The 14,495-nt window shown below is 35.6% G+C and overlaps 1 protein-coding gene across 1 annotated transcript; it reads right to left on the bottom strand.

Annotated features, from left to right (window-relative positions):
• Positions 1 to 31: 31 nt before the first annotated feature.
• LOC110371319 (growth factor receptor-bound protein 2) lies at positions 32 to 13,425 on the bottom strand. Its single transcript, XM_021327502.3, has 6 exons — positions 13,099 to 13,425; positions 12,917 to 13,014; positions 12,255 to 12,374; positions 7,878 to 8,043; positions 2,289 to 2,399; positions 32 to 1,899 (listed from the first exon to the last, which is right to left on the bottom strand). Exons 1-6 carry the CDS (start codon positions 13,174 to 13,176, stop codon positions 1,834 to 1,836), a joined length of 639 nt encoding a protein of 212 aa, XP_021183177.1. The 5' UTR covers positions 13,177 to 13,425; the 3' UTR covers positions 32 to 1,833.
• Positions 13,426 to 14,495: the final 1,070 nt, after the last annotated feature.

Here is a 14,495-nt window from a genome sequence, read left to right as displayed (position 1 = left end):
TATTGAAGGGAGGCCAAAATAAAACCAGAAATATATAATATTAAATTTATTAGTAAAAAATATTATACATCTTCCACAATATTGGAGAATCATAACTTAAATTATTTAAATATTTGATTATTATAGATTATAGCACTTCCGATTTATTGAAACTTGCCTTTATGCACTTACTTGTCACTATAGCTATAAGCACAATTTAGGGGCATTCCCGGGTGTTGTAACGCAATACAAACTTCAACAGTTGACCATTCATAGCGAGCACGTTGCATACGGAGCCGTACCACACTTACACTATAATTACACACAGTTTAAATGCTTCGATGAAAGGGAAATCTTTAAACGTTATAGTTAAACATGCACTGTGAAATACTCCTTACATGAGATGTTCGCTTACGTCTAATGATCTGATCTGCCTACGGATAGCGAGTTCGTCGATTACGAAAAACTCTGTATTTCCATAAATATAGTAATTTCGGTTACAATACAATAACAAAAATAAATATCTACATTGGATCAACGATCACACAAAGTTTTTATTAATTTCAAGTCTTGACTAAATGTTAAACGCTAACTAAGTACAATGACACGGCGCGTGTCACGATGTCGTGTTACTCCGGATTAGTTCTGTAGTCACTAGCAACTACGTCGCCACCTTCACTATCAACATTCAATTATTTACGTTAAACATTTTTTATTTTAGACATTTATTTGTTTCATTACGTTCGGTAAATGGTAAAATACGTACAGGTAACGAATCTGCGTCAAACTAACACGTCAAAAGCTATCAAAAAGCGCGGTGTTACAACATACACAATATATTATTATATAAAATACATCGCTTATTATACATCCGTTCATAAAACATCGTCGATATTTGAAATGATGATGATTCCCAAGTAATGAAATGTTCGCGGCATTGTAACTTGTGCGCAACACAAACTGTGGATTGGGTCTAAACCTAACGAGAGCAAAGCTTTTGGAGGACGCTACAAATTTATATACTACGACATGATTACTGTACCAGATTATACACTGTTGTATACCAATAATAAAAAAATAAGATCGAAATTGTAAACCGAACTTAAAATTATCACTTAACTAAAGTATAAATGGTAAATATTTTAATAATGAGCATTAAAGACTAATACAGGGATAAATAATGGTCATACTTTAAAAATCACATCAAATAAAAAAAATCTATATACTTGTAGGGAGCAGTCAGTATGCACTGATTTGATCCCTTTCACCTTTTATTACTAAACGTATATTTCAAAAACTACAAATAACATTCTGGCACGTTTTCGAGGATAAAATTATTCACTCTCATGCAGCGATCGTCACAACTTAAAATGAGAGGACAATAAATTCGTCACAGAACAATACGAATACAATGAAACACGACACAAAACTTTTGTACTACCAAATTACATATTACAGTATTGCAAAAATCAAGGCAGTTTCAACTCACGAGTAAAATGGACATAAAAGATTACGACCGTCGAAATGTTATAAATTATTACATTAATTATAATAAAATCATCGTAATCAGCTGTGAACACGAAGCACCATATACTCGTCAAAACATTATATAAAAATCAAACTTCATGCGAGCGAGACATTGATGACACTTGGTGCCCTGTCAATAACTCCTAGGGTAAAATTTAAAATCGCTAAAAATGATGATGTTTAGTAAAACTGAGAAAACTATAACGTTTTCATGTATTAGCTTTACTTAGTCGAGTTATTGATATGATGTAGTAGGGTAGTGTGATCATTGTCGGGCGGCGGCGCGGGCAGCGGCGGAGAGAGGCAAGGGCGAGCGGCGCGAGACTCCTATGACGAGTGGTACGCCGTCACGTACGACGCGGGGAACAGGCCGCGCCGATGTGCTATCTCGCCCTGGAACATTAACCGTCATACTCTTATTTCTATACCTGACCTTATTATGTGTGTATTCTAGACATTTGTTTTCGGCTGTAGAAATGTACGTTGACGATTCAAGAATCAATGATTCATCAGAACCAGTGTTCTCCATAGAACAACTGCCCACCCTCTTGAATTCTTGAAGTGTCTTTCACTGTCTGTCTGTTTTACTATTTCTGTCAATCAAAACCATAATCTTGATTCACTTTTTGAACCTTGACAGGTTGTTGCAGCGAATTTCCTTCACGTTATTTTTTATTACGTAGTTGAGAGGAATTGGTGTGACCGGGATGCAAGTTTCCTCAAGAATAAGAACGTTTGTAACTAACATATAAATTAATAAGAGAACATGTATTATCACGTACCTGCCACCAATGCTGATCCGAGCGGTCAGTGACCGTGATGACGTCACCGCGCCTGAACTCCAACTCGCCGGCCTCCTGCGGAGTGAAGTCGTACAGAGCTTGCACCAGCATCTGAAATAGAACATGTATCATATCCATTAAAACGAGAACTTTACTATCAATCAACTAGGCATATATCTATAGATACCTAAAGACCGTAAGTCTGCCGTTTCCAACATTCTATTACCTGTTGAATTTCTTACCAGAGTTAGAGTTTTAACATTACCCCCATACAAGTTATGTCAAACTCCTAATCTCTAGTAAGATAACAGCCGATAGATCGAATATTGGCAATTACCGTTTGTCTATGGTATTTGATAAAAACCGATTTTTCTCAAGAAACAGGCACATCACTAGTGACTCTGAAAAAGGAGGCAAGATATGCCAACTGCGTGACATAGCTGGCCATAACAAGATATGGGTATTTAGACTATCGATTCCCGCCTTTTTATTAGCAAGTCTTGTTTTTTTTTTAGTTTTTACTTGCCAGTAATTCTAAGCTCAGATTATCAACATATTTATAACTAGACCATGGTGTTTTCTACGTTGTATGCATACAAAGTATTCATTAGAATTCAAAGAGAGCTTAGCTTTCCAGGAATTACACATTCATTACATATTACCTGTCATTTTATAAAAGAGTTTGATTTAAAACACTTCCTATTTTATAATAGTGTGGTTTAAAGCACCTTCTATTTTTTACTGTGATTTAAAACACAACTATATCTAGGTTACAGAATATCCTTTGACCTTTCAAAACTGCAACGCAGTTTAAAGTTGAGAGGGATGATAAAGTAATCAATACTCGTATGACGCTCGCAGCGGGGGCAGGTAGGAGGTGAAGGGGAAATTGACCTTCATATGCGATTTCGAGTACAGCGCAATATTTCACGTTATCTATGCCACACAAACCTTAAAATTTTAAAATCTATTCTTATAAAAAAAATAAGAAGCAAAGCTCTGCTCAATACACTACTTCTCGATAATGAGCAGTTTCAACAATGGGGAGCAATTTTATGACAATAAGGATAAGCATCGGTCGTATTCAAATTTCATATTTTTTGACTTCTTAGAGAGAAGTCAAGTGAAATGTGTATGACAATAGTAATTGTAAGTGTATGAGACCAACTGGTTCTGTATGAAGGGATCTACTTGCACGCTATTTATTGGTTTTGCGCACTTGTGCTTTATAGCGCATATTATTATAATTTATAGTTGATACATTGTAGTCCACAAGTCTACAAACCATTAATAATACTGTTATTGCAAGAACTATTTTGTACAAGAGTCTTAAAATGTGACAATTATTTCAATGAACTATTGTAGAAGCAACTGGTAAAATAACCTTCACAACCCCTCAAAAATGGGTTACGCACTAACCCCTTGCAAAACTGGGTCAACTGGTTATTCTGGTTTCTAGATTGACAAAAACAACCAGGAACTATAGCAAAATCTACTTTTTGCCCTATGATACAAATATTTAAATTTTACCCAAATTGAGTGGTAGGTAACATATTAGTAAAAATTCAGTTAACTAACCAACCACTCGACCACAAATGTTTGTTCAAACATGTGAAACCAACTGGAGCCATTAACAAAATGGTGCGAACACATTCAGGTACCAATTACGAAAATTAATTGAATAGATCCAATTAACTAAGTGTTGGTATGAATTAGAAGTTTAGCACTCAGAACAAACAAGTCGTTATAGTAAAAGTGTGCTGGAATTGTAATTAACTGGGGAGTTAAAAGGATTTATTAACGTAATTAAAGATGTTTGTTTGACTTACGAGTCAAGTTGGGGTGGTATGGAACGGCCTATATTCGTGATACACAAATATGATTTTTCCCGTCCATTGCTGGAGGGTTGTAGGAGCCCTTACTTCTCTTTTATAGGAAGTGGACACTAACATTTCTATATAGGCATCATACTACATAAACAGTCAAATAGTTCAAATGATTCACAAAAGTGCTAAAGTATTCTCATCACGCGTCAGTAATTAGCAAAAGAAGCCCAATACGGCACATACGTGCGAAACCTGTGACAAAATTTTCACTTTCCTTATTGAGGGTCGATGCTTCGAAAAAGTACATCCAAATACGCAATACCTACAATGAGTCACAGTAATGTATTCAGTAATCATCCAATGAAATGCGATGGCCCGTTAACTCATCGTGGGAAAACTTCAGAACTTATTGTGACGTACATTATCATTAATGCGTGTGCATGTGAGTTAAATGAGCCGCTTTTGTACGGCCTTACTTATTATAATGTTTGGCGTAAACAATAGTGGAGGTTTTCTAGTTTCTTCTTTCTAAGTGTATTTGAAATCTGCAGAAATGTGCACGAGACAGCCGGTGGCTTCAACGTGCAAGCATTTTATTGTTTTACGTGCGGTGTATGTAGCTAATTTGCTGTAAAAACTTAACAATCGGGAAAAAAGCCTTGGTGACTTCAGAGTATGGTAAACGATATGGCCTTTAGATAAGGTATCATCATACTCCGTTAAAAATTAGCTCCAAAAATAACTAACACGAGGGTGAAAACTGTCACGTCATTCTCCATAAGCATGCGTAGCGCGTCAAGCTGACATAGGATGACATAGGACCTCTCAAAGCTCCAGAGTATGAAAAAAACATAATATAGTAAGATTCTGGTAAAAGTGGATCAATCGCAGACATTACCCTTCAGATGTAAAAAATGTAACATTAGACTGATAAACAAAATATGCCAGTATCATTCAAAAAGCATGAAAACCCCATTTACAAAGTTGTTCAGACTTGAGTAAATAGTGGTATCGCTCGCTTCGATATTGTGTTCGCCCATTATTTATGAAAACAAAAAATCTGCATTGCACATGTATTGGGGCAGTATCGATGACGCTAACGTTAGAAAAACAAGAGCGCGTATAATGAGCCCGGTTTTTGCTTCCAAGAACATTTTATAAAAGCAAAGCTATACATAATGGAGACAGTAAAATGTACCGATTGAAAAACCCAGTTTAGAGAAAGTTTTATAGGCTTATGCGATTACCCAATACGTTACCATAATTGGTTATAAATATAAAAAGTGTTACGGTAACTAGGAAACACAAATCCAATTAATTGAAATATTTACCTAATAAAATCTTGAACACATATCCAATTAATTGAAATATTTGCTCAATAATATAAAGTACATTTGAAGCCAGGAAGTGGCGCAAATGTCAACGTTTAAAATGATCCATTTGAGGACACTGGTGTATAAAAATTCCCGTTTGTACGCACATCGTCCCACTCGTATCAATCGGAGGCAGAGGCTACTACTAGTAACCGAGATTATAGGAACACGCAGTGACCGGGTTATTTTCGTTACTTATCAGGGTCACAGCGGCCGCATTATTTACATAGACAGAGCGCGGTTCCACACATAAATGTGCGTGTATAAATCGCGCTAATAGAGACGGGACTACAAAAGGGGGAATTTTCCTCATGTTTCTGTTTGATATCCTTTCTCTTAACTTTCATTATGAATGGAGAATATTTTCGTTATTCCCGTGGGAAGTATTTTGTTAACTTAACATTTCGTGTAATGAAGACTTATTCTCTGTATTTGTTCAGAAGTAAAGGTTACGCAAAGTTTAACAAAAGGCAATTTATTAAACTCTTTTTTAAATAATGTTATTTCTATAAATTAAAAAATGTTAATGGCATAATAAACGCAGATAAGAAATCGAATAAAATTGCAATATGCTTATCGTGCGTAGTACCTACATATCTATTAAGAGGGGGAATCAATTGCCTACTTAGGGAAGGCTATGATTACACGGTAATGAAGTGATCACAGCTGTCTAGCTTTTTCTCTTTACCTACTTTTTAAAGGTCGTCTTCGCGTGATTTACCATATCTGTAGCTAATGTTTCTCATCAATGTACGCTTTAGCAACATAGTAAGTGTCTATATGCCGTATAGAAACACCAGGTGTTCCCATTGCATAGTATTGAAATGACCACTATATGAAACCAAATAAAAAATATCATGTGCCCTTGTCCAGGTGTGAATTTATCTGCATACCCAATTTCATGCAGATTCAGTGGTGTAGCCGTGAAAACGAAAAAACAAACAAGAGATGTTTTCGCAGTCGGTAAGTTTAAAGGTTTAAAATATTTTTGTGGTCGACATTACGGCATTTGTATCCTTGATTTAGGAAAAGCTCTTAATTTTTTTTCTAATCCGTCATAATAAACTGGTTCTGTCCGGGATCGATATAGAACTCCGAAACATAGAGTAACCCAGCTATACAGAGGTTACACAATTATGCAAGTTTATAAATCCGGCGACATTCGCTTCGTACTTCATACTCTTATTGAAACAGAGTTGAACTCGGCTAACAGCCTCAACTGGTAAAGAATGGGCGCTAATATCGGATAATATCTTTTCCCAAGCTATTACACAAGCAACTTGTCTTGTGCAATAGCCTAGGGATTGAACGGCAAGATTCCAGTCTAAAATATACAAGAACGCCGAGATTTAAGCCAGCTGTGTTAGGTCACATAAAATATCTCTTTTTACCGCATTCGTAAATACTGGACGTGCGGTGAGCTACCAGATATTTTTTACGTAACCAACTACTGAAAAGTTTTACTAACAATCTCAACTGTTGCTTTTACTAGAAATGAGGATTTTAAACAAAGAATATAATCGAAATAGCTTTATAAATTACGTCTGACTTCCCTGTGGCATTTATCTTCCATATTATTTCGCCAGCTAATAAACAAATAACCTACATTTGTTATATATGGGAGCATTACCAATAACTGGCACACGTTTAGACGTCGGGCTGGCAATGAGAAGTTACTGACGGGAAAACCCAATAGCACTATCGGGAGGATCAAACCTTTTCTCGACCACTCGACCAACGAGGTAATATCACATGACACGTGAAAGCGTTGGATGTGCGGAACTTTGTTACTGTTTCATTCAAAAACTACAGAATGGAGTTTTCAGTAGTGTAGCTCATGCTAACGAATAACATATAGGCTACTAGGGTCGGGAAGCAGTTCTCTCCGAACGCGGGTGAAACCGTGATAATTTAAAATAAACATCGAAAACCACTATAAGCAAGAATATTTTTCTACAGGGGAAAACCACTACAAGGCATTTATTAAAAAGGTAATGGGAACAGTAGGTAGGTACAAGTAGTTTGTAATATTGGAAATACGTCAGCATCCGTGAAGTACTATTGTTATTCATGATGAATCATCCCGGGAAGCACAAATTGCTGCAATCCTGACACTAAACCGGTATGCGTACGAAAGTAGACAGTTTACATTATTTTTAGAATCGCATTCAACAAATTCTTGTCTAGGGTTGTAGACGTAAGGATCGAGTCAGGGGCAAGAAGAGCGGAGCACAGTAGTTTGGTAGAACTAAAATTTGCACCGGATAATGAAGCTGTAGGCTAAGGAATCTGAGCTTTTAACGACCTATGTTATTGGTAGGCACTGATTCTTAAACAACAGTTTTGACAAACTCTTTAGGAAGCTTGTAAGATTCGATAAGTGAACTCACCTCTTCAGGAACGACATCCCGGAGCTTGACATCTTGCAGACGGCTCACTGACGCAGTACGGTGGTAATCTACCAGTTCGTTGAGAGAGTTGAACTTCACCACCCACAAGAAGAATTTGCTGGACGCGTCCCGAAGCACTTTGAAATGTTGCACTCCATCTGGACATCTGAGGATAGTCATCAAGTATGTTATACAAAGAAGTGATAAAATGAAGAATTTTATAGTCAAGGAAAAGGGCAGCAATTTATATCGCCAGCCAATATTTGGCTTTAAAGTCGAAAACCCAAATTACCACAAGTTATAAACATTAAACCTAATAAAACTTTTGCTAAATTAGGACTGTAATAATTATTTTAATTTGCTCTTGTTTAGGGTAGACTATATGAAGATATCATAGGATCACGGATGTTTACTGACCACACTCAAGTTCCTACGCTAATCAAAGTTAAAATTCGAATCCATAAGCTTGTCAAAGTTATGTCAAAAAAAATACCCGACCGACATTGTGCAAGGTGAATTTTAATCTTCATTAATTTGGCCTGGCCGATAGAGATAAAATGCAATTTTAGCGACATATGACCCCTACATATTTGTGCTAAACTTGCGTTTTGATAAGAATTTTGGCAGCTCAAACAGGACTCTAGGGCGTGGCTTCTCGTGCTTGCGTACAGACTGATTTGAAATCGTGTCGATCTTCTAATAAACACCGACCAAATATTTGTGGAACTAATTGAACTTGATGACGTAATATAGCTGTAACCGAATTCGAAAATGGGAACGGTAAGGTCGACATATCGAATGTCAGGCGTTAACCCGAGAATATCGTCGTATAAAATAATGCATGGTTTGAGCTGAAACCGGTTAGGGACTGTTTCACGGGTCATTCAAGTTTTCTACTTTCCATATATTCGCGTAAATACGAAATGCCATTAGAATAAGCAGAGCAGCAAACTTTCTCGCTATGTGGAGAAATTATGGCTTATTAATATGCCAAAAAGGGGGTATTGCTCGAAGAACCCATTTTCCGTGAACGGGTTAATAACCTTATTCATTATATTTTCTGTTTGAAAACTTGAGGAAAATTTTTGAGAAACGATTATAAGGAATTTTACAGTTTATTTATTCATGAACGTGTAGGAGATTGTAAGCGTATTTTATTCTGGTCATCTGCTACAAACATTTGTTGCAAGTAGCTGAACCAAGTACCTGTACCAAGCAGTTGTGGTCATTTTGAACTTAGGATCGAATGTCCTACCAGTATGGGCATTGAAAAGTACTATCAATTATTGTGTATTTCAGGTTATTTCCAAGAAAATTCCTGTATGAAATATATCGTCCGATAACTATATTTTAAGAGGCCCGTGTTAAAATCTATAGCCCAAAACTGGTTTCAGCGCAATCTCAGTACCGCTGATTCATACTATTTGACAGGAAACAGGTTTTAAATAGAGAAAACTTTACGAACACTATGACCTGTCTTCAGATATGTATATTTACAATTAATTTGTAAGTATAATTAAGCGCGGATTTCCCCGTTACATTAATCACATAACTATTTTTCTACTGTTCTCCACTTGGCAACTTAATACGGGGTAAACGATCGGTTCAATAGCACAGGTCAAGGATGCAAATGACGTGACCATATCATTATGACAGAACTTCATATTAGGTCTTATATTCGTTTCGTTTAAACGCTAAAAAGCTTCAAATTGTATTGCTGATTTGGTGCCAAAATAACAGAAGGTAATTCTTGGAACATCAAATCTAATGAATCAATCATGAGGTCTGAGAATAGCACAAAAATATGTTTAAGGTTAAAGCAGAAAAACTCATAATCAAATCACCTGTCGAAGCAACGTTAGCTGTGTAGAGATGAATAATATGACTAATACAACCCGCCAAGACAAATTCAAGACAAAATAAAACGTCTCTAGATAGTTGGTGAGTCATGCGCGCTCCCGAGCGGCTAAGGCGCAAACTTTATTTTTTTATTAACTACCAATTTAAACTGTAATGAAATTGTTTGTTGTGCGTCGCCTCACATGAACCACTTTGCTATTGACCTATTGATTATTTGACAATAAGCTTATAAGGAAATGAGTAAATCACGAACGCGGAATTTATTAACTGTGGGAGGAACGAAAAAGGAGCCGTTGTTTAACATGCGTGTAATTATATATAGCTAATTCGTCTGATGAGGTAATTTTAAGGCAATATTCAGCAGACTTGTGGCTTTATATGACATTTTAATTATTGCAGATGAGATGTGGAAGCTTAGGAAGGGCTATAATATCACTGTCAATTATTTGGACTGAAACCATCATCATTCTATCGTGTTGTCACTATGGCCCATGCAGTTAGGATTCTTATCACTGTTAGAAATCTACTTGAACATTCCTCGATAATTTAAGAGCATGTCCTCACTAAGAGTCCTCATAATAAACAAAGCCTGTAATCTAAACAGTCAATAAGAAAGTCATGATAAGAAATAATAACAACATTCCTATAGTTGCGCCATTTATTATTAGCTGACCTTAGTTCTTGTGTAAACACTATATGCTAAGAGGGCTATTGTTTTAATTTTGTCAATAAAATATAATCCATAGTGTATGTAACCTTCTATGCATTATGCAACTATAACAGTGTATAAATTGTATTGTTTTATAATTAACTGCAACTTAGTTTAAGATCTATTAGAAAAATTATAAATGTTCTATCAGCATTTGTACACATGGTTAAAAATGCTCAACTTAATCAGTTACATGTCTTAAATACTTTATACATGTTCCTAGATCAATGATTCAGTAACTAGAATAGGGATAGACAAATGTCTTCCTAATCTTCATCATGAACATATGTTTAACATCTGGACCTAATGATGTTCATCTCAAATACGAAGAGGTTGGGTTATGTAGGCTAAGTATTTACTTACTTATACTTTTCATTATGCAAGTCATATCACATTTCAAATTAATATGATAAATGTGAAAGTTTAAATGTATGGAAGTATGTTACTCTTTCCCACAAACACTACTGGGCTAGTTGATGAAACTTAGCAGTAATTTACATAGCTTATACATACATCAGGAGGCATCCATGTATACAAGAGGAATATTAAATGCCTTTCTTAGAGATGGGCAGCAGTATCTCCGAAGCTGAAAATATCTCTTAGTCAGCTCAACAACATACATGCCCTGAGTGGTGAGTATCGGTATATCAACCCGACTCGGAGGAGACCTTTGTCTAGCAGTGGATGTTTTAGGCTGTGACAATGAGGCTACTTTTATCTGGGATGAGAAGTGGATGTGCCCTCTTTATGAGAGGGAAACTAAAGGGGATAGCCTGATTAAAAGATACAGTAAGCATTGGAAGATCATTGGAATTCATTGGCCGCTGCATTTAAAAAGAGTTGCAGAGTATTGAAGGATTAATGCTGCTTGTTATTTCTTTTCTTGATGCTGATTCTCCTCTCATATTTATGGTGGTTACTTCTTTAGTAAAAGTCAAAGGTTTTTAAATTCATACCTATTATAAAGAACCTGTAGTTCTTTCGAAACATCAATAGCTGCATGGTTCCAAGAAGTGGATCTTATGGAGAATATAATAGAAGTTATGAATAACTTTGTATGAAAAACATTTATTACATCAATCTAATTACGAAGCCCATCAACTCTTGTGTAAATTCTCAGAATGAAAAACATAGCACTGGCAATATTAGGTAAATAATAATTCTATAAGAATGTGTGCAACTATGATGCTAATTGGAATTCAGTGAATAGATACAGTTTTGTTGATAACAACAACAACATATTGCAATCATGAATTGGTGTGCCCACTGTAACATTATAGGAATATACATGCATATACAAAGCTTTCCATTAACTTAATCATTGATTTGATTAATTTGATATTCAAAAAGTTTATATTACCTATTACTACTGCTATCTCAAACTTTTTAAGTATTTATATCCGGTTCACGAAGTCAGTATAATGCTTTTGCAATTAACACGAAGAAAACATTTGTTTAGGAAGAGTTGAACCGGGATTCATCATCATGAAAAAATAAGGGGCATTTTGAAATTGGCTGCTTTTAAGTTTAATATGGATTCAATTTAAAGGGCATAAAGAAGCATTATGAATGCTTACACAACCAAAGCTCAAAACATTTAGTTTAACCCTACCAAGAGTAAAGTTTACTCATAAATCACGTATCAATCAGGCCAATAATTCATTCTACATCAAATTGCAACATTGACAACTGTACTCATATTAAATCATACAGGGTGACTCACAGTATTAATAATTCTATTGGAAAGAATATTCTGAGAACTATAACAACGTTAGATAACCATGCATGCACATAAGGAAACAACTTACTTTACAGATAAGGAGAAGTCACCGGGGCTTGATTCACTGATTCTTATCAAAAAACCACCCTCTGGTTTATTTGCTAGAAGTTTCTCTGCATCTGCTCTTGTGATTCTTCCATAATACCAGCTAAAAATGAGGTTTTGATTTAGAGCTGACCTCAAAGTTGTCTATGGCTTTTAAAATGCTTACAACTATTAAAACTTTAGCAATAAATGGTACCTATAATATAGAGTCTTATTCAAAGAATACGAATAGCGAGATAGTTGTGTATGTTATTGTTCTTTTTATAGATCTTATTTGAACATTGTAACTTAACTATCACCTTCTTTGTAAAAACAATGACATTTTCTCTGTAGTTTATTTATAACAAATGTATAATGTAAGTATAACCTCTTACAGATTCTTAGATGAAAATAATGTTTCCAATAAGTTTCATTCCTGTACTGTTACACACCTGCAGTTTACACAGGTAGAAAATACTTTGTGATGTATGTTTTATTACAACATGTTGTAAAATAATAAAGATTTACGAGATACACAACGGGTTCTTGTTATTCTAAACATAAATACCTATCTAGTCTTGTTTTTACAAGCGAAATTAATAGGTACGATTTATGTAAAGCTATTATTAGAAATACAAACAATCTTTACTGAGTGCAAGTGTTTACCTGTGACTTTTCATTTGAATATAATTACTAGGAATAAGTCCTTCTTTGCCGTCTAATTCAGCCCTGTACCAGTTCATATCGTCCTCCATGTTTAGTATCTGTAATATCAAAAATTCTAGAAAGAACCTGTCATTTAACTATGTTAAATTCGATGCACTTCGATTCGGTCTATGCCCACGTACCTTGAGGACTTGATTCTTCCTAAAGCTGAGCTCATCATCTGCAGTTGCATTGAAATCGTGTTTTGCTATAGCCTCCATGATCAAATTAGGCACTTCACTAAAATGTCACCGAATACCAAAATAACTCACTAAGTATACAAACTTTTATCAACGCTTGAGGTCAGGGAAGTAAAGTAATCATAATGTATGTATTGTCTTACAGAACAATCTAAAATTAGTATGATAGAATGCCGATACGGAAAAAATAATCTCCGTTCACAGGCCACACATCAGTCACATCACCAGTCACAAAAGTATAATGTTATGTTGCCACACTGAAAAACTGACTGTTCCTTTCGGTGCTACCAGAATATTAACAATAATTACCGATTTTTTAAATGTAAAATAAAACACACTTTTAGAAAAGACAACAAATTAAAAATTATGAGGTCCAGCTCGCTTTCCGATCACGGCGACCGTTCTCGAAGGAGATTAGTTGACTGCGCAGGACATATATTACATTACTAATTTGAATTCCGAGTGACGCGGGTCAAGACAGCCGCACGGCCTGCAGCTCGCGATATTCTGACCTTTTCCCAACTATGTAGGGGTTGACTTCCGGTTAAACCGGATGTAGTTATGTACTAGTGTTTTACATGGAGTGACTTCCTACTACCTCCTCATCACAGTTACCCGAGATACCCAGTTCAAGCAAGCGCAGTACCTGTTGGCTTGGCTCCGGTTTGTAAACATAACATAGGTCAAATTAACAAAAAACGCGACGGAAAGGAAGAAAAACAGGATTATAAAGGACTATAAGCTAAAGGATTGTCACACTGGATGCGTTCTGCGGCCTGCGGTCAGCTCAAAGTGAACGCAGCCCGCATCATGTATATTGTATTTAAATATATCTATATGTACATATATCTCGAAGAGTTAGATTGTATTCTATACAAAATATATTGATACCGACCGACAATGTTGTTCATACATGATGCAGGCTGTGAATCCGCTTGACCTGACCGCTGGCCGCAGAACGCATCTAGTGTGATAAATCCTTAAGACTTCCATGTCACCAGGCTCTATTCTATGCATCATGATTTAAGTTGTGAAAAGGTTTTAAAATTTTACAACTTATGGATGAGTTCCTACTACTTACGCACGCAAGAAAAGAAAGGTCTGTCTGTAGTGTATTGTGAATAACCTAGGTTGATAAGCAAAACAATGTCGTTTTTTGAAACACTTTTTATTTTACTTTAAAAAAGAAAAGTAATACAAATGCCCAAGCGGAGAGCGCGAAATATTTTATTATTAGATATTATTAGATTGAGGACTAAAAATAATCCTAAATAAGAATTTAATGTTTAAACTTATTTAGTAAACTTTTTACGTTCAGACAAGTGTTGAAACGCAGGGCC

The sequence above is a fragment of the Helicoverpa armigera genome, chromosome 2, assembly GCF_030705265.1.
Source record: "Helicoverpa armigera isolate CAAS_96S chromosome 2, ASM3070526v1, whole genome shotgun sequence".
NCBI lineage: Eukaryota > Metazoa > Arthropoda > Insecta > Lepidoptera > Noctuidae > Helicoverpa > Helicoverpa armigera.
The sequence above is the reverse complement of the archived record's forward strand: the minus strand, read 5'-3'. Positions and strand labels throughout refer to the sequence as shown.